At 37.4% G+C, this 19,053-nt stretch overlaps 1 protein-coding gene across 1 annotated transcript in view; it reads left to right on the top strand.

The window, feature by feature from the left end:
* Positions 1–19,053, top strand: part of LOC145985043 (sphingosine-1-phosphate phosphatase 2-like) — a 63,779-nt gene that overhangs the window by 12,506 nt on the left and 32,220 nt on the right. Inside the window, exon 2 of the mRNA XM_083118558.1 lies at positions 8,230–8,803. Within this exon, the coding sequence (XP_082974684.1) occupies positions 8,251–8,803 (553 nt within the window). The 5' untranslated portion in view covers positions 8,230–8,250. The remainder of the gene's footprint in view (positions 1–8,229; positions 8,804–19,053) is intronic.

Raw genomic sequence — 19,053 nt, 5'->3', positions numbered from 1 at the left:
ACCGAAGCGAAAGTGTAAATTCAACAATGAAAGCAAGAAAATGTTAAGGTAAGGATGGAGAAACGAATATGAGGCAGGGTGTAAAGTAGTCAGTCACTCTCCCCTGTTGAGGAAAGAGTGCCACAAAGCCAGAAATATTCACGGCAATGAAATTATATTTCTTGTCCAACCTAAGCTACATAAAATATTAATTCAGTTTTGGAAAAGGTTAAACTGAAAAAAAATCCCATCCCGAACCCGAAAAGTCAGAATTCCAAATGGACATTTTAAAAAGTGATAAATTCTTGATGTTTTCTGCATGTAAGTGTCTGAAATTTCTCAGAATTTATTTTCTTATTTCAGAAATATAAGAAGAAGAGAAAAGCGATCATTCAATTTTAAACATTTTGCTGTCCCGAACACAGGGTTTAAAAACATTTCCCAAGCCGCTCCCATCCTGACAAAAAAATTCTGTCCGGCACAGCCTAGGGTTCAAAATGGAAATTTGCTCAAAACAGAATGCTTTACATTCATTATCTTGCTGTTGTCTGTTTTTTATCTCCGATTACAACAGTGATGATACGGAACGGTAAAGGTTTCAGATATTCATGAAACCAGAATGCCGTTTCAGTCAGCTCGGGTCCATTTCGGGAACAACCCCTCCCCCCTTTCCACCTCTTGTCGGGTAAACTAGGGTTAAGAGTAATAATTGCAAATCTGGTTCGATTTTTTTTTTGCGGTGTCTTCTATTTTTGGGCTTTGTCCTCCTTTTTCGCCAGGCACTGTCGTCTTTTTTTGAATGTACCTGTCTGGTCACCCTAGTATCGGTTCACTTCAGTGACTCAGGTCTATTTTTACAGAGCATGTTATATATGACTCTGACTTCAGTAGCTTATTGAATCAAATATTCGAAACATAATCAGGACAAATTATGATTTCTCTGAAAATCAATCGTACCCACAAATAAATGATTGGCCTTGCACTTGTAAAATATATGAACTAGTAATCTTTACTAATCTATACTAATTTGTAAATTCTCAGTAAACATGCAAACTATTGTTTGGTAGATGGTTAAGATTTTACTCTTTTAGCTGTTAGGGTGTTCTTGTACACTTTAAATACATAAAGCATGAACTTATTTGAAATGATGCACTATCGTTACAAGGCGTTCAAAATTATGAAAGATGGAGAAAACCTAAGAGTTTTATACAGATTACAAAACCAATTTTCTGACCTGATTCTGTGAAAGAAGAAAGCAGAATGTTGTGCAGAACTTGTGGCCTACAAAATTCGGGGATCTCGCATTAAATCTTTTCCAATCCAACCTAACTTAGCTTAACCTATTTAATGCATTTAACATTTGTGAGCTTTATGAACTGTGTTCAAGTTTTAAAAACAAAAAGGAGATAAATCGTGTTCAAAACAGGTCAGAAACGACTCATTCCAACCATGTACAAGGGCAAAGCTAAACTTTAATGAACTACTGATTTGTAGTACAAATTCCGATGTACGCACATTTGAATAGCACCATTGAAATACGAAAATAATCTCACAGGAACGATAGTAGAGCATTTTGTGCAATATCGATTTAATGCCAGAATATAATTTATATCAAGGTATTTCATGCTCTACAAATAATCACAAAACTGTAATTATCTGCATTACGTCTAATTTAAAATAACATTCTCTTCTGATGTTACAATTGCAAATAATTATCATCTTCGTTTGTAAGGGAAAATGCATGCTGCATTGAAAAGGTAGACAAGTTGAAGCGATATTCTCACAAAAATTATATCGGAAGGTATTTCCTCAACATATAAATATATCATACATTCTGCATCACTCGTGCATATTACAAACGTTTTGCTTTTGATGGATTAAGCAACAAGCATTTTTTAATATAAGACTGACCTTTGAGTTTGAGTTTTTTCAGATGTTCCCTTCTTCCAGCATGTACTGGATTCGTTATTCTCTGGTAACGGGGTTTAACTTTTACGATTTCGAAGTGCTCGTATTGATCATATCGGTAGAAAACACTGAGTGAAATCTCGGCAACAGTGTTGGCTAAAATCTCCACCTCGGAGTGTATTGCGACGAAACGCCACTTTAAAAATTTTAATGATAACACCTACTTTCCGAAGGAACAAAATGTTTTCATTTCTTCACATAGTATTTCAGATAATTGCGGAAAGAGCATGTGATCCTTGTTTTACCACAAATCTTCCATACTAGTCATAAAAGAAAAAAAATGCACCGGTATTGACAAAACTACCACTTCAGCGCCATCTGTACGCAGCAGATTGAACATGACGGAGACCTTATATTTTCTGTTATTTACTTAAATACAGTCAATCGTAACAAAATTATAAGGATCACAGGTTCTAGTGAATAAAACAATCTTTTATTTCGGAAAATTTATTCCTTACCGTATCTATATTAGTTGTACGGTTATCCTTTGAAATTTCGGCCTATGCTTTAGCATGGCTTTAGATCCCCCTTAAGAAAAGAAAGTCTTTTAAGAATTTTAGGGCATCACTTAATCTATAGTTTGACCATAGCTCGCTACGATTCTACCAGCATCAGCGCTTTCGTCCTTACAAATATGATTTTCTGTGCTCGCTGAAATTCCATTTTTCTCCGCTAGAGGCACCTGTGCAGAGCGGATTTTGTATGTCCACCTGTGCGCATTTACTGTGCTATTGAGTAGATCCTTAATTGTTATTTTGTGGAAGTTATGCTTACTATTGCCACAAAGTAATAAAACCAATCATCTCTAAATACAGTACAAGTCAGAACAAGAACAGCCGTACATGTAAGCTATTTGGGAACAGTGGTTTAACTTCCAAGTGTTGAAACGCTGGATTGGATTGGGTTGATTTGGTGTTTTAAGTCTACTTTATGCACAGTAAGGCTTAAGGCTAATCGGGACTGGACCTACACTTTAAAGTGGGATCTGAACCACGATGTTTCTCCACCAGGAATCAAACCCAGGACCCCTTTGATTACAAGGCGATGATGCTATGCTATCACTGCGCCATTGGGAAGGCTGTTGAAACTCTGGAAAGTGCCTGATATCATGAAGAATAGTCCTGTTCACCTGAGATTTGTTATAAAAGAAACTTTGAATAATTATATCCAACTTTGCTGCTGGAAGTTGGCTAAGCAACAATGACCCATGTTTTCATAGCATGCCGAAAAGAACCACTCACATTCTACTACCACTGTGTAATCTATCAAAAGTAAGATAATGTCTTTCACCTTGCTGTGAATTTCGAATACTTTAATTAAGAAGGAAGTCTTTAGGGATTCAGGCTACGACGTGGGGGACCCGTTTCGATTCCCTGGGTAGTCATCCCAGGAAAGATTTTCCACCAGTTTTCCTGCACAAAAGGGTATCAGTTTGCTGCCTAGGATCAATGTCTGGCTAATACATTTGTCTGTGGTCTTGGTGTTACCCAGGTTGACATCACTGGATGAGAAAATGCTTCTGGATTGTGGTGCTGATCGCAAAACTTCCAATATCTCATAGATCGAGAATGTTTGAAGATCTAACTCCATACCCTAGGTACTTTCATTCTAGGGGGGAGGGGACAAAGTTATTTTCCAGCAGGAAAAACAAAAACCTTTTTTTGTTGAGGGGGCAAACAACGCTTTCCCAGTCAGGCAGTGAATATAAACTTCGATATTTATTTTACTTTTCACGTAAGAAACACTGAACTAAATTACATTTTTCATGCTTCATTTTCCAGGGGAATGCCCCTCCTTGCACCTCACTGGATATGCTAATGTGTCACACCATTTTGTACATATGTAACTTTCGTGGCAATTAGCCAAATTTTGGAAGAAAAATTATGTAAAACAATCTAATTCAATTAAGCATATATACGTTTTGATATTCAGAGCATAAATCATTCACTCTGTTATGTTATTATTATTGGCTTTCCTTTGAGCTCCTCGGCACCTATTTTCCCTTGCTTATTGATGAATTTATTTGTAACTAACAAAATTATAGAAATCATGCCTTGTTCTAAATGCAGTGCATAAATATCTACCTCATCCTGTAGTTCGGCACATATAGGCCTAAGTTTTAAAGTAACATAAATCGAATGATGCACTATCCATCTTGCACTTTCATTCGTGTTTTGTAGACTTTTCATAACATTCATCGAAAATTATGTGCCTCTCTTATTCAGTGTGTTTTAAAGCGAAACCTACAAGAACATACAGAACTTACTACCGGCTTTGAGAAAATGCAATGTGTTCCACGAATAATGATCATTCTGAAGACATAAGTGAACTTATTTGCAGATTCTTCATCCCAATTGTGTTGAAATTAATTGCTTCCTCATTGACAGAAATGTTTGAAAGACCTAAATACTTATATCACAAGTATCTCAGTTGCAAAGTTCACCTGCTTTTGAAGCGGCTTTGGTAGAAGTAGACGTGGTCTGGAATCAGCGCCATTTGGTGGGTTGCGGTAGAAATTGTACGTTCTTGGAATAACATGCGAACTGGTTGAGTGCCGGTCCTGGAAGGATCGTAGCGGGCTATGGTTTGACAATCAATGTTTTGAAATATAGTGCATGTTTGAGGAGCCTTGGGGACCAAATTGGGGGTCAAATGTTTTGACCATGGGAATTGTCATTTCCATAGCAGCCCAATATTTTGTACGAAATCAGCCAGACAATGTAATATGGCAGACTTATAATTTGTCATGGATAATACACTGAGGAGAAATAGAATGGGAAAACACAACTGTGATGAACTATGAACAAACTGTATTGAAGCAGATTTAACACATTGTGTTGTATAGTATTATTGGATTATTTAATGGTCTGTGGCAGCTTGTAAGGAAATTAAATAACTGAGATAAAAAAAAAGTGTTTGTAGCTCTAGCATAATTCATTCCAGCATTGGCACAACACTGCATTCACAATATTTTATTTCATAAACTGAAGTTCAGAATGGATTATTCACTAATATATTCGGAAAGTAAGTACCGAAAGGGTGTAAGAAATAAAGTAAAATAGTTTTGTACCTTTCTTTATTTACATTGCATTCTACAGACCTTAAACTACTTTTCTATGAAGTTTCCACCATTTTTCAAGCATTTGTCATAGCGTGGCACTGGGTTTTGTATCCCATTGTCATAGAATGTTCCCGCGTGTGATGAAAGCCATCCATCATCATCATCCTCGTCGTAACACTGACCGCAATTACAGGCGATCTGTCACAATTTCGTAGAGGACTTGTTTTCTTGAAATTTGTGGAAATTCCATGGAAAGTGACGACATTGTGAAGCGTCTGTTTTCACGAATTTCCGTGTCGACCGCACGCACCAAATCCTCGGTCACAACAGATGGCCGACCGCTCCTTGGCTCATCGTGAACTGTCTCACGACCTTCTTTAAACATAAAAAATAAAGATCTCTCTCAGTTGACGGTGGATGTCTACCGTTTTCATGTTTCATGCATTGAGAAAACGAATCACAGACTGGACTTCACAGTCGGCGGACCGATTGATTTTCTTGAACATTTCAAACCTTCATAAACCTACGAAGAAAAAGCATGACCTGCTCCCACGACTGTGTGTGGCTTACTAATGGATGAAGGACGTCAGCGAGAACTCACACGGTTGTAACTGCAGCGCTACAGCGGCAATATTTGCAAACGGTACTTACTTTACGAATACGCCTCGTTGTATTAATAGTACTAGTAGTATTTACTGGTAAATGTGCTGAATCTTGAAAAACATACACTTTAACATGCTTAAATTTGAGTATCGTTGCAGGGTAAAGAAAGTAACAAACCTGATTGATAAAATTAAAAGTCTCACTCTAAAAACATTAGTTATTGCTTTTTTTTCTGGGAAGAAAGGTTCCAGCACTATTCTAGTTGATTTGTTATGTTACTGTGTTGCTTGTGTTCATCATAACAACTACGTAGAATTGTGTTATGATCATAAACGATGGTGCATCCAAATACACACACACACACACACATTATGCATTTTTCTTGTTTGTTTGATTTTCTGCCACATTTGGCTAATCACGAAGATGAGAATGAGTGATGATATGATGAAATTGATGAAGGGACATACAAAGAATACCAATGCCTAGGCCAGGATTTGAACCTGGGACCTCTGCAATCACAGGCATTTCTCTTGTTAAAATTAAATGGTATTAGTCCTCGCCTATAATAAGGTGCCAGTATGGAGGACCGTTGTTGACTGCCAGAAAAGAAAAGCACTGGTTGTAACATATTTTGTAGCCCCTATCTGGTAAGTCAGATTGTTGGATACACCAAAATACACGTATGTGCCTCCTCAGGGAGTGCAACCCTGAGAACCGATCACAAAGCAACAGCATTAACTGTTACACCATCCAGGAAGAGGAGAATGAAGCTGTTGGACAAATATTTTAGGACATAAATAAGTTTTGATTCAGTCAACTGTACTCTGTTTCAACTATCTCTGGAGTAACTGCTGCAAAGGCTGGTAACTGCAGTTGCTCCACGCAATCCAGTTCCCTCTCACGTGTTCATTGGTGGAGCCATTTTGTGTCACTACTTGCGCAGAGACTTGTTTTCATATGCCTGATCCAAAGATAGCTGGGACAGGGTATAAAGCAATACAAATTGAATGTTACGATATATTACTACCAGGGAGAAAAAGTATTTCATTTTTAAAATATATATTTTTAAACATAACCTGTAATTTTTTTTTTAATTTAATTTTTTTTGTGTTGAAAAAACTGAGCAAAATGCCAAACCTGGAATATTGTCCTGGATCTCTCGCTGAGCTTAATTGTTAGCCTTCCTGCTTTTGGTGCAAGTTCGGATTCAATCCATGGTGAGAACTCCAAAATTTCCATGTTGACCTAGCATTTTGAAGACAATGTGGGGTCTACTTCAAGCAATATTAACAGATGCTGGTCATTAAACCAGAAAACTCAATATGCTGACCATACTTCACCCAGTGAAAAGATATGAGAGAACGTAACAAGTCGGAACCAGTATTTATACCTCCGACAAACGACCCACCCTCCAACCACCGGGGCACGGTCCTATTGTTACCTTTCAAACAGGGAAGCCATTGAGAAAACTCAACCATTGTCTTCCCGGACTACCTAGCAAAAAGCAACCTAGGCAGAGCATGAACACCGAAATACACTTTTACATAAATATTTCGCTTTTTGCAGCTGTGTGCGCAAAAGCCACACAGCAATTAACACATTCATTGATTACAATTAATCCTGGTTATTTGAAGAAATACATAATTAGGACACTTTTTTTAATAAGCTATTTATTACATACTCAATTACAATATGAAAAATAACTTTCTTCTTAATTGTAAGTTATTTTAATTATTGGTTTTGTTGTCGGTAAACAAATATTTCTTTGCTGAATCATAATTTCTGTTTCAGCAAAGATATATTTGTTCATATAACATGCACTACTTAAATGCAATATTTCACATTCAGAAAATTCATCAGACTTAGTTTCCATGAAAACAAGCAACAAAGAAAAAAATTGGAGAATTGTTTCTACAATATCCATGTGTACCGATTCTGTAATTCAATATGGATTTAATCATACACCAGTACTGAAAAGGCATACTGATTACTTAGTATGGCATCTTTTGTGTTGAGTGATATTTTTCTATCCATCTCTGATATGCTTGTGTGAGCAGGATTCGTGCTCTAATGTCACATGGTTACATTTTTACTAAATATACAGTTTTCAGTAATTAGAATTTTTAGGTTTGATTTCTTTCATATGTCGATGTTGTTTCCTCTCCTGCATGTGCATACAATGTTTTCTACATGATAAAAAGATTCTACTTGAAATTTGTTTTTTTTTTTCAACGTACTTCCAGTCTACCAATCTAATATTCAGTACTCGAAAAATCCTTCTTCACCCCACATCTTGTTAAAATAATTACACAGTTGGAAATTGGACTATGCAATCACCTGCCACCCACTACCATGGAAACTATAAGTTTCTTTCTGTAACACGTCACAAAACCTCATAGCAAACATTCTCAAAAATCAAGGATGGACAAATATATACTGGTCCTGCATAGGCATACTGAGGTTACAGTTGCTTTCATTTTTTACAGGTCTAGAGAATCATGAGAATATTTTTTGTCCTCTTCTATGTTGAAAGCAAGTGCACATTCATTTGTGTGGTTCATATTGATCCTGTTGAAAACTGTTCTTGGTGAAATAATTATTTTGCTCTTCTCTTGCAGGACACGGGTAAGGAACCACCTATGTCAGTACTAAGAACAAAGATAGAACCCTTTAAACATAAATCTTCAAAGTCAACCATGTGGCAGTATGTTGAATACCTCAAAGACCCAGCCTTAGTTGTGAAAGTGCAAGAATACTTTAGTGTCAGAGTGATCCATAATTCAAGCAATGGAATTCCACCATCCGATAAAGCTATCGAACAGAGACTTAACAGTGTAGCAAAGGGTCTTAGCAAGGATTGTAAATGTGGTCAGACTAACTGTAACGATGTGACATCCAGTGCGCAGCCTGTGAGGCAACGGAACAGTTACTCTCGCAATGCGGAGAAGTGTAGCCTTCATAGTTCGGAGCAACCTTCTAGTGAGTGTGAGGAAGATACCCAGTCCTCAGAGTCAGAGTCTGAAGGAAAGAACTATGTCATAGGCAACTGGTTCTGGTTCTATGTGTTCAGTGTTGGAGCAGCTCTAGGAGATGAGATTTTCTATGCAACTTTCATTCCCTTCTGGTTTTGGAATGTTGATGGTGCAGTTGGGAGGAGAATTGTTTTTGTGTGGACCATCATTATGTATATTGGTAAGTTGATGTATTTACATTCACCAATGTGGTTTGTTTCTCTGAGTTTTTAGTTGTGTAAGGGTTAAGGTGGACAATAAAAGTAGTAATGTTTGGAAGTTGTGACCCAGAGGCACTGATCGAAAGAATATGTCCTATGCCTAACCAATTACAAAGATTCTTTTGTTTGAGACAATGACGTGTTATTTGCACGTCGCCTCAGTCTCCTAAACGAGAACCATCAAACAGGGATATAATCTCTGATATCGAAACTTGTGAACTACGTATTGAGAACACGTTTTGGAACATTCACAATATTAAATGCTACCTTTTCTAATATTCAAACAATAGACGTCCTTGTTAGTGAGGGTAGTACTCGCTTACAATTTTACATAATATGAGTGTACAATCCAGCAAAGTACTTGTATTAAGTTTATAAAGTTTACACCATTTATCTTTGGTATCTAATTGGATTATCAAGCAACTTATTTTACAGCACAAATTATTATGCGGAAATGCAAGGTTTAACAATATAACACTTGGTTTAAGTTTGATTGCTAACATTTATTTCAATAGTCGCTGCAACAAAGTATTAACTATTGATTCACAACAAAATACAAACGTAATATCACAACAAAAGACGACCGGTGTCCAATGATATAAATATTAATATTAACCAACAACAATTAAAGATTACAGCCCTACATTTGGCACAACTTGACTGCGCATGGGCAATGGCAAATAACCTTGATGCAAGTTATACATGTGTATGCTTCATTAATCCAACGCGTCGATTTAGCATTGGTTTCGTCAAGAACATACATTCCATAAAACCTTAGCATCTAATTATAATTATGCTTTCTTTATCTTACTGGCTAATGGTGCTCTTCATAATTACTATTTTAATTTACTAGGCAAGGTCAAAAGTCTGTTAAGATCCACACATTGAATGCACAAGTGGTCTGAACACACTCAACAAATTCTAGTAGAGGGGTTTTGATCGGCATTAATACATGCTTGCAACTTGTACGTCAGTCAAATAATTCTTGAAATTAACGTTTGCATATTCAACCCTTCGTGCTCGTAATTGAGCTTAGTCATGAAACAAGGTAATATCTCAATCCAGTTACGTCAATCTATGCATAGATATATATACAGGGTGACTGGTAATTAGATGTATTCCCTGAAAGGGGTTAAAGTAGAGACAATTTGCAATAAATTTGACCATATGATACCCCATCCGAAAATTAGTAGTTTTCGAGATAATCGAGTTTCTATTGTTTTTTCTAAAAATGACAATTTTCCACATAAAAAGATGAATTGAGAAAAAAACTGATAATTGTAGGGAACTTATTTAAGCGTTTTCTGATAGCTAACAAACAAGTGGTTCGTTTAAAAAAAAGTTTTTTCCAAATAACAATCACATGTAAGTACCGGGTGGGTCTAAACTTACAAGTGATGATAAAAAAATGCACTCTTATAGTTTACTTGGCAACGTATTAATAACAAAAATGGTATGACACGAACCGTACAAATTACTTAAATTACTTCTTTGAGTCATCAGCTATCCAACAAGGTACAAATGTTGTTAACATTTACATTTGTGTACAAGAAATAATACTTCATTCATCTTCATGTGTATGGAATCAATGAACAATACAATTAAAGAACATTACACGTCTTGCTCTTGTGGGCACCTCCGTTACGAATGCAGGCATGTAAGTTTTTACGGACATTTGTTCTCTTAACTCGTGATGTGATGGTGGCCTTGACGTGTTGACCAGCTGTTAAGATCCTCTCCCTGAGCTCTTCTTGCGAGTTTACCGGTGCCTAGTCATGTGGCTCCAAATGTAAAAGTCGCAAGGCATCAAATCGATCGGGGGATCGAGCTGGACAGTCATCATGATGATAAATCATGTCATGTCTTGTAGCTCCTCCAACAACATTGCCATCCCGTTCCGCAAAAAATGTTCATAAGTGATGCCATTTAAGATTTGGGGCAGGAAAAATGGCTCGATGAAATGATTGTTGATTACGCCCATCCATACTTCTGCCTGGGCATACGACAGTGGCTGGATGAAAAGTACCCAAAGAAATGGATTGGCCGAGGCGGACCTATTCCCTGGCCGGCTCGATCCCCCGATTTGACGCCTTGCGACTTTTACATTTGGAGCCACATGACAAGGCACCGGTAAACTCGCAAGAAGAGCTCAGGGAGAGGATCTTAACAGCTGGTCAACACGTCAAGGCCACCATCACATCACGAGTTAAGAGAACAAATGTCCGTAAAAACTTACGTGCCTGCATTCGTAATTGAGGTGCCCACAAGAGCAAGACGTGTAATGTTCTTTAATTGTATTGTTCATTGATTCCATACACATGAAGATGAATGAAGTATTATTTCTTGTACACAAATGTAAATGTTAACAACATTTGTACCTTGTTGGATAGCTGATGACTCAAAGAAGTAATTTAAGTAATTTGTACGGTTCGTGTCATACCATTTTTGTTATTAATACGTTGCCAAGTAAACTAAGAGTGCATTTTTTTATCATCACTTGTAAGTTTAGACCCACCCGGTACTTACCTGTGATTGTTATTTGGAAAAAACTTTTTTTTAAACGAACCACTTGTTTGTTAGCTATCAGAAAACGCTTAAATAAGTTCCCTACAATTATCAGTTTTTTCTCAATTCATCTTTTTATGTGGACAATTGTCATTTTTAGAAAAAACAATAGAAACTCGATTATCTCGAAAACTATTAATTTTCGGACGGGGTATCATATGGTCAAATTTATTGCAAATTGTCTCTACTTTAACCCCTTTCAGGGAATACATCTAATTACCAATCACCCTGTATATATATAATATATATATATTCACTTCACTGACTTATCCAAACACAATCCCACTAGTATTCACTTTACATACCTGAAGAATATTCTTTTTGATTCCAAAAGGGGGAAGTTCGATTTTTGGTCGGAATACTTCATCTCAGTGCCTAACGTGACTACCTCTATAGCTTCGTCTGAGTAACTCCGTTCACTGGAGTCTCTCTTCAAATGGACATCACTGCTTGCAAAATCCACTTAACTTCGTCCCATTTAGTTACAGTTGTTGACTCGTTGATCCAAGATGAAAAATCTGGTTTACGCATACTTCCTACCAATTGGCCGTTTCCTTCACACAGACTAATCAATACGTAGTTTGATCCAAATAGCCCAATAATGTATGTCTGTCGTAATAATCACAATTTCAGAAATTATACTTATCATGCAACCTGTGATGGTGATAGTGTGACTGCATCACAAAGGGTATTTCGGCAGCATTGCCAGCTAAGATGACATGGTCGTGTCTCTCTGGCTCACGCGATTACAACCTGGGTGCGTAATTTCGAAGAAACTGTTTTAGCCATGAAGAGAAACACCCCAGGTGGCATTCGAGTGTTATGTACCCTAGAGAATATGGAATCAGTTTGAGTTGCCATTGAGAGGAGCCCTCGCTGCTCAGTTCGACAACATTCATCAGCGCTACAGTTGGGTCGAAGAAACGTACAAAGAATAATGCATGAATTACAGTTGCACACCTATAAGTTAGAGATTGTGCAGGAAATACATCCTCATGACCCTGTGTTGCATAACTGTTTTTGCTAACTGATGTTGGCTAAGGTTAACGAGGATGCCAATTTCCTTCACAATTTGTGGTGTCAGACGAAGCCAATTTCCACCTTAGCGGCTACGTTAACAAACAGAATTTCCATTACTGGGCAAAGGAAAATCCTTGTCAGCTTCACGAGCATTCATTACATATCACCATAGTATGGTGTGCAGTGTCATATCATGGTGTCATCGGCCCTTATTTTTTTGAAAGTGAGGAGGGCATTGCAACGACATCGGCTTGGTATGTTGCTATGCTTGAAACATTCTTTGTACCGAAGTTGCAGAAAACCCGCTATAAATATATCTTATGGCTTTCATTATATACATTTTCAAAGTTTGGGTTGCATGACTTTTGAAACACACTGTATTATTTAGAGGGAGTACAGTTAGATTATTTTGAAAAATGAAAGTTTTAAAATTATGTCCACTCATTTAAATAGAAACAAGTTCATGAAAGTATAGTCGTGATTATTTCTGCTTTCCCACCTGATTCTGGGACATATAGCAACCCTGCTTTCAGCTGCTGTTTGTTCAATGTGGATGGCCAGTATGCTTTCATGCTTGCTGGAAGTGGTGGTTTATCTTTCGGAGCTTCAAGATCAATAGGATCAATTTTTCTTCTGTGGTCATCAGTCAATTCTTTTGATGCTTTTTCCACTGCAAAGATGAAAAGCATAGTGTATGCATGTATTATGTCGTGCAATCAGTAGAATCTTTTTCCATATCAAATTTTATTATTATTATCTGTCTAGCTTGGGTCATGAAGTCAATCACTACTGTAGTCTGGGGACTACATGGGAGACTCATAGGTCCCCGGGACAGACTACTCAAGTGGGGCTCCCCTTTTACCACTATATATTATAGTGGCTGGATCCACCAGTAAAAAAAACATAACTTTGGCATGTCGGGTGTAAGTAAATATAATTCTCTTGCTTTGATTAAATATTTGTTACAGATGATAGAAACAATAACAACAAAGTATGGGTACAAAATAACTAATAAAATAGATTCTGTAAAGATTAATTATAATTAATCAATAATTATTGATTACAGTGCTTACATTATTGATTATTATTTACAATGTTAGACTAAAGAAAAGACTTATATGATTTATTTCTTGATTTTTTTGTCTGCAAAAAAGCATCGATTACTTTGTTAATATTATTTTTTTTTGTTCTGTAATTTCCAATTAAAATTAAAGTGAGACCACTAAAGCGTTCCTGGCTCATAATACTGCATAAATAGCATTTTCTTTTCTTTTATTAATTTTCAATTTAAAAACTATCTCTCTGCGTTTGCAACAGGAACACTAAGTGACACGAGAAAAGCTCTGCATACATCAGGGGATAACTGGAAGTCAACAAACCATGTTGTATCACAATGAGATCAGCAAGCTCTTTCAAATAATTCGTGTCCTTTATTTTGTGTTTGAAATAACTTCTAACTGATAATATTGTGACTTAATAAAGGTTTTTGCAAATTTTCCAGATTCGTTAGGAAGTTCAATGTCACTTTCTACGTGTTTTCAACAACTTTTATTTCTTTAAAACGATTGTCCAGTTGTGAGCAAATTGTGTCTATCACGGGTAAAATATCAATACTTTGAATCAGCTCTTTCGGTTGGTTCTGACAGAATTCGTAAGTGTGCTACTTTATCTTTTTGGAATCTCCCACTTGGCATATATTTTTCTTCGTTTCCTCTACAAGTAATTCAAATATTGATCCTCAAAGCTCTGGTATCTCTAAGATAGCATTCCGTAAGAGATCATGTGCAGCCATAATATCAAGAGATTCTGCTTGTGATGACTTGGAAGTGATATCTATCTGCTCCAAGACATTACATTGAACACTTGGTAATAAAATTACACTTCCTCTTAAAACCAAGAATCTCACTTGTTTCATTTGGCCTCCTGCTTGTTAATATTATATCAGGAAACACTTTCAAAACATCATAAAACTTCTCTTTTAGACCACACACAGCTTCTTATATTCCGGCCCATCGTGTTGGATTAAGCCTTTGAAAGTTGGGTTGTCCTTATTTCTTGATCAAGATTTTAAATATTGCCATCGCAGAACTTCCTTACAATACACACATGCACACACACATCATGACTAGCGCAGTGTGCATAATAAGATTGAAGCACTGCCCAGGGGGAGCCGAAATTTTGAGAAAATAAAAATTTTCAAATGAAAGCAGTGAACTTGGGAAAACCAGAAGTGCTAAGTGCAACCCCCTTGAAATGATACCCGATTACCATTTTTGTCTTTGAAGAACTTTTAAAACTAATTTTTAAAAGAGTATTTATAAAATATTATTTTTGCATACCGCCCGCGGTGGCTCAGTCGGTAACGCGTCTGACTACCATGCTAAAGGTCCCGGGTTCGATCCCCGGCCGGTTCAAATCCGGGAACTTTTCTAACGGTGGAAGCGGCCCTGCGCCTACCCAGCGTCGAATAACATGGGTACCTGGGGGAAACCCTGGGGGGTAAAGGTGGTCAGGGGCGTGATGCTGATAACATCACCCCCACTCACGACCGGATCAAGAAAGTGTGGGGCGTTACCCCCACACCCCCTATACGCCTTCATGGCGTGGTGCTATGCACAGGGGAACACTTTACTTTTTTTTTTCTTTACTTTGCATACAGCCTTTACTACAATGCAGCTATTAGTATTCCAGCCCCCTCTGAAAAAAATCCTACATATGCTAGGAGCTTGAGGTGCAGGTTGATGGGTTCTTTTTTGTACATACACAAATTTTCCGGCCAGCGTTGTATTCCTAGCTTAATTGTGTTAAAATTGTATAGTTTTACCCCACTAGCATTCTTTGCTTAGCATAGTGGGAAATGGCAGCATAATTACTGCAGATGTGCACCTATACGAGGCCACCAGGCTTGGTTTTCTCACATCATTATAAGGTGAATGCAATGGGCCAGTCTAAAAAAAAGATAAGTCAAAAAAATCCATTGCAGTATTTCGGCCTCTTGTGGCCCTCATATCTCTGGAGCCCCGGGGCACAGCCTCGTCTGCCCCATCCTAGTTACGCCCATGACTGTAGTCTCTTAATTCTGATGCTGGAAGGTCCTTTGGAGATGGTTCACGAACCAACTTTTCATGTTAATGCTGAGTTTGTACTTCACACTTTTCTTGAAAGATATTTTTTACCCAGAAAGAAATATGTTCGTGATAGATCATATGAAAGCAGTTTCTGAATTCCGTATCTCCTTTTTGTAGGTATCTCAATGTATGTACTCCTGTGTAGTTGCATTATCTGTTTGCATGTTGATAAGCAGCTGACTTTTTTCTTAATCTTCTCAGCTTTCAAAAGGGGACCATGCATGATTTTATATCAAAGAAAATATGTCTCTAATAAGGGAAAAGTATGTTTCTTGATCTAACTCAGAACATTTAACTTACATTCACTATCTTCTGGTGTGAAATCTTTCTTTGTGATCATCTTATGAAGACTGTTGGCTTGTTCCTTGTTGCATAACGTAGAATGTCTTATCGGTGCAGGTATGAGTGTCTCAACTCAAAGATGATGAGACAGGAGTTTCTCAGGTAAATGTCTGGTCACTGCCGGGATGAACGCAATGCGATTGCGAAGTACAACAGGACAAAATGGGCCGGGAGTGATGGAAAAGGGGTCAGATCACTTTGAGAGAGAGTAGAAGTGGAGGTTTTGAGAGAGAGGGGTTCGAGACTGCATGCCCGAACAGTGTAAGTTTAAGCTTCCCTTGTGTCATTTTGTTTGTCATTCTCAATCACGACATCTATGGGTTCATAAACATATTTCATTTCGTTTATTTAATCTGGTCAAGTGTGTACCTACCCTTTTGGTTGACATGTGCTAAGCGAGTAGCGAGCCGTTAGGGCTATGTTACGATAAGGTGAATGGATTCCCTTACTGCTCAATGTAGTCTACCATAATTTTGTTGTTGATTTCATCTTGAGAGGTGGTACTGTAGGGAACATTCATCATCTTTGACTAGCCTGCATACTTGTTTCAAAACTTGAGATATTTGTATTTTCTCATGCTTTAGAAGGTTATGTTGTGCTTCTGTTTCCTTTCTTATGGTGATGCCGATATTTCTTCCATGATGTTTAGCTGGCTGATTTAGTTTTGCTCCAGGGCGTGAGCCATGGGCACACTACTAAAGGGTCCACTTGAAGTGGTGACTAAACCCAGAGAAAAACTGATGGTATAGCTCAGCGAAGTTTCATAAGCAGCTTCAAGCAATCTTGAACAAACAAAGGACCCCATTGTGATCGTTTATCTTATCAAACCCAATGAGCATTGCCATTGAGCTTTCTACAGAACTTATTTAAAGCTCTGTTTCCATCTTGAAGAGAGCATGCGAGTTCTGAGCACTGGAATGAATTGGTGATGTTCTCTTGCAGTATACAACAGCGGCACCCAAATATTTTTTTACATGCGGGACCAATAACTATTTGAGTAATTGGTCACAAACTATATTGCAGCATATTTACACTAAAGTCAATGCCTCAAAATAAAATTAAAGGCTTTGGAAGTACTAAGGCAGGCCATGTAAGATGACAGACCTGATGTGACCCACGGGCCATACTTTGGGTGGTCCTGGCATACATTATATTGTATAATCCTATCTTTTCATATGTGCCAGCATTTTGGTAAAATTATGAAAGCAGCTGGTTTTCTCTTTAGAACCAGTGAAATGTCCGAGACCCAGAATCAGTTGTGCAGTTGTGTAAAGTTTGTTACGTTCCCCGGATTATTCTCAATGGAAGAACTTACGTTTATTCCTGAACGGTGAGCCTGAGACCTATCAGCCTACTATGAAGCCCTCAGGTTGTGGGAAATCAGATAAGGATATGTTAACGTAAACCTGGCTAACTCTCGCACACCAAAAATATATTTAGATGTCAGTTAATGTAAATATATAACACTTGAACTCACAATTAAACTTCTTATTACAAACAAAAGTGTATTTAGATCATAATACTTCTTCACTACACAAATTAACACATTCACATTTCCAAAATCACTTCCATTATTCCAGCAACATCCATAATATCCCTCTCCTAACAACTCACAATCGAATGTTTGTAAGGTTAGTCCATAACCATAACAGACTACTCATTTGAAGAAAACAAATTATGTCATCACAGACAATTAACATCTTAAACATATTAAACACTTAAAATGATACAATAAGTGGGTGCGTATCATGGCATCCTCCCACAAACAAAAAGAAAATTAACAAAATGAAAATGGAGTAAATTTTCTTTTTCAAACTCTGGGGCCACCCACTCAACTCCACAACTGCTTCTCAGTTTCTTGGAGTGTAGGACGGGGCAGACATATTCCAAGTGGTAACATCTAATTGTTTAACACTAGTTTCTCCACTATCGAAATCTTCCGTCTGTGTAGCACTTTCTTTCTTCCTCCAATTGTAGTTACCTCTATACCGGTTATCTCGATGTGGGGAGAAATTATTATTACCATACGATCTTCTTCTTCGGAATGGCGTTCTTCTTTCTTCTCCAGAAGATCGCTGCGATCCCTCGCAGTTCCTTCTTCTGTAGAACCAACTTCTATTTTCTTTCTTGTTCATTTCTTATCCTTTCCTGTTCCTCTTTATCTTCTCTTCTTATTCTTTCTTGTTCATTTCTTATCCTTTCCTGTTCTTCTTTATCTTCTTTTCTTATCCTTTCCAGTTCCTCTTTATCTTCTCTTCTGATTCTTTCTTGTTCATTTCTTATCCTTTCCTGTTCCTCTTTATCTTCTTTTCTTGCCATTTCCATTTTCTCCATCAGGGTTTAAACAACTGTTCCAAACAAGGACTTCCTTTGTTACCCTTCTCTTTACAAATAAGACATTTCAATTCTTCTCCCTTATACTGCGATTTCGGCAAAGGATAACCAGCACAACGTAAGTGAAAGCTTCTTTTACAATCGTTGCACTCAACCTCTTCATCATCAGCTTTCCCTTTATCGGAACAGCAACTTAAAGTATCCATTTTTAACTTACGACGATCACTTCTTAAATTACGCTTCTGCATACCCTACTCAAACACATTTATCGAGTCCCGCGTTGCGGCGTCAAAAAGTTTACACCTGTTACGTTCCCCGGATTATTCTCAATGGAACAACTTACGTTTATTCCTGAACGGCGAGCCTGAGACCTATCAGCCTACTATGAAGCCCTCAGGTTGAGGGAAATCAGATAAGGATATGTTAACGTTAACCTGGCTAACTCTCGCACACCAAAAATATATTTAGATGTCAGTTAATGTAAATATATAACACTTGAACTCACAATTAAACTTCTTATTACAAACAAAAGTGTATTTAGATCATAATACTTCTTCACTACACAATATCATACTGGTAATGTGCGAATTACTCACAATTAAATATAAATTTTAGGCTAAAAGATTAAAAAATCGGCAACTTACGTGTGTGAGTATGAGATTTTTTCGTACTACGTTTCGGAGGTTACACTACCTCCTTCTTCAGGTTGAAACGATGCTATTCAGACACCTGACATGGTGCCTCGTCGTGAAAGTGAAGGTTAAGGATTTAGGTTAAAAAGTTGCTTGAAGGACACTTTCTAAAAAAGAATATAAATTACA

This window comes from Lepisma saccharinum, chromosome 3 (genome assembly GCF_977018435.1).
Source record: "Lepisma saccharinum chromosome 3, izLepSacc3.1, whole genome shotgun sequence".
Classification (NCBI taxonomy): domain Eukaryota; kingdom Metazoa; phylum Arthropoda; class Insecta; order Zygentoma; family Lepismatidae; genus Lepisma; species Lepisma saccharinum.
Note: the sequence above shows the minus strand (reverse complement) of the source record. Positions and strands in the feature narration are given on the sequence as shown.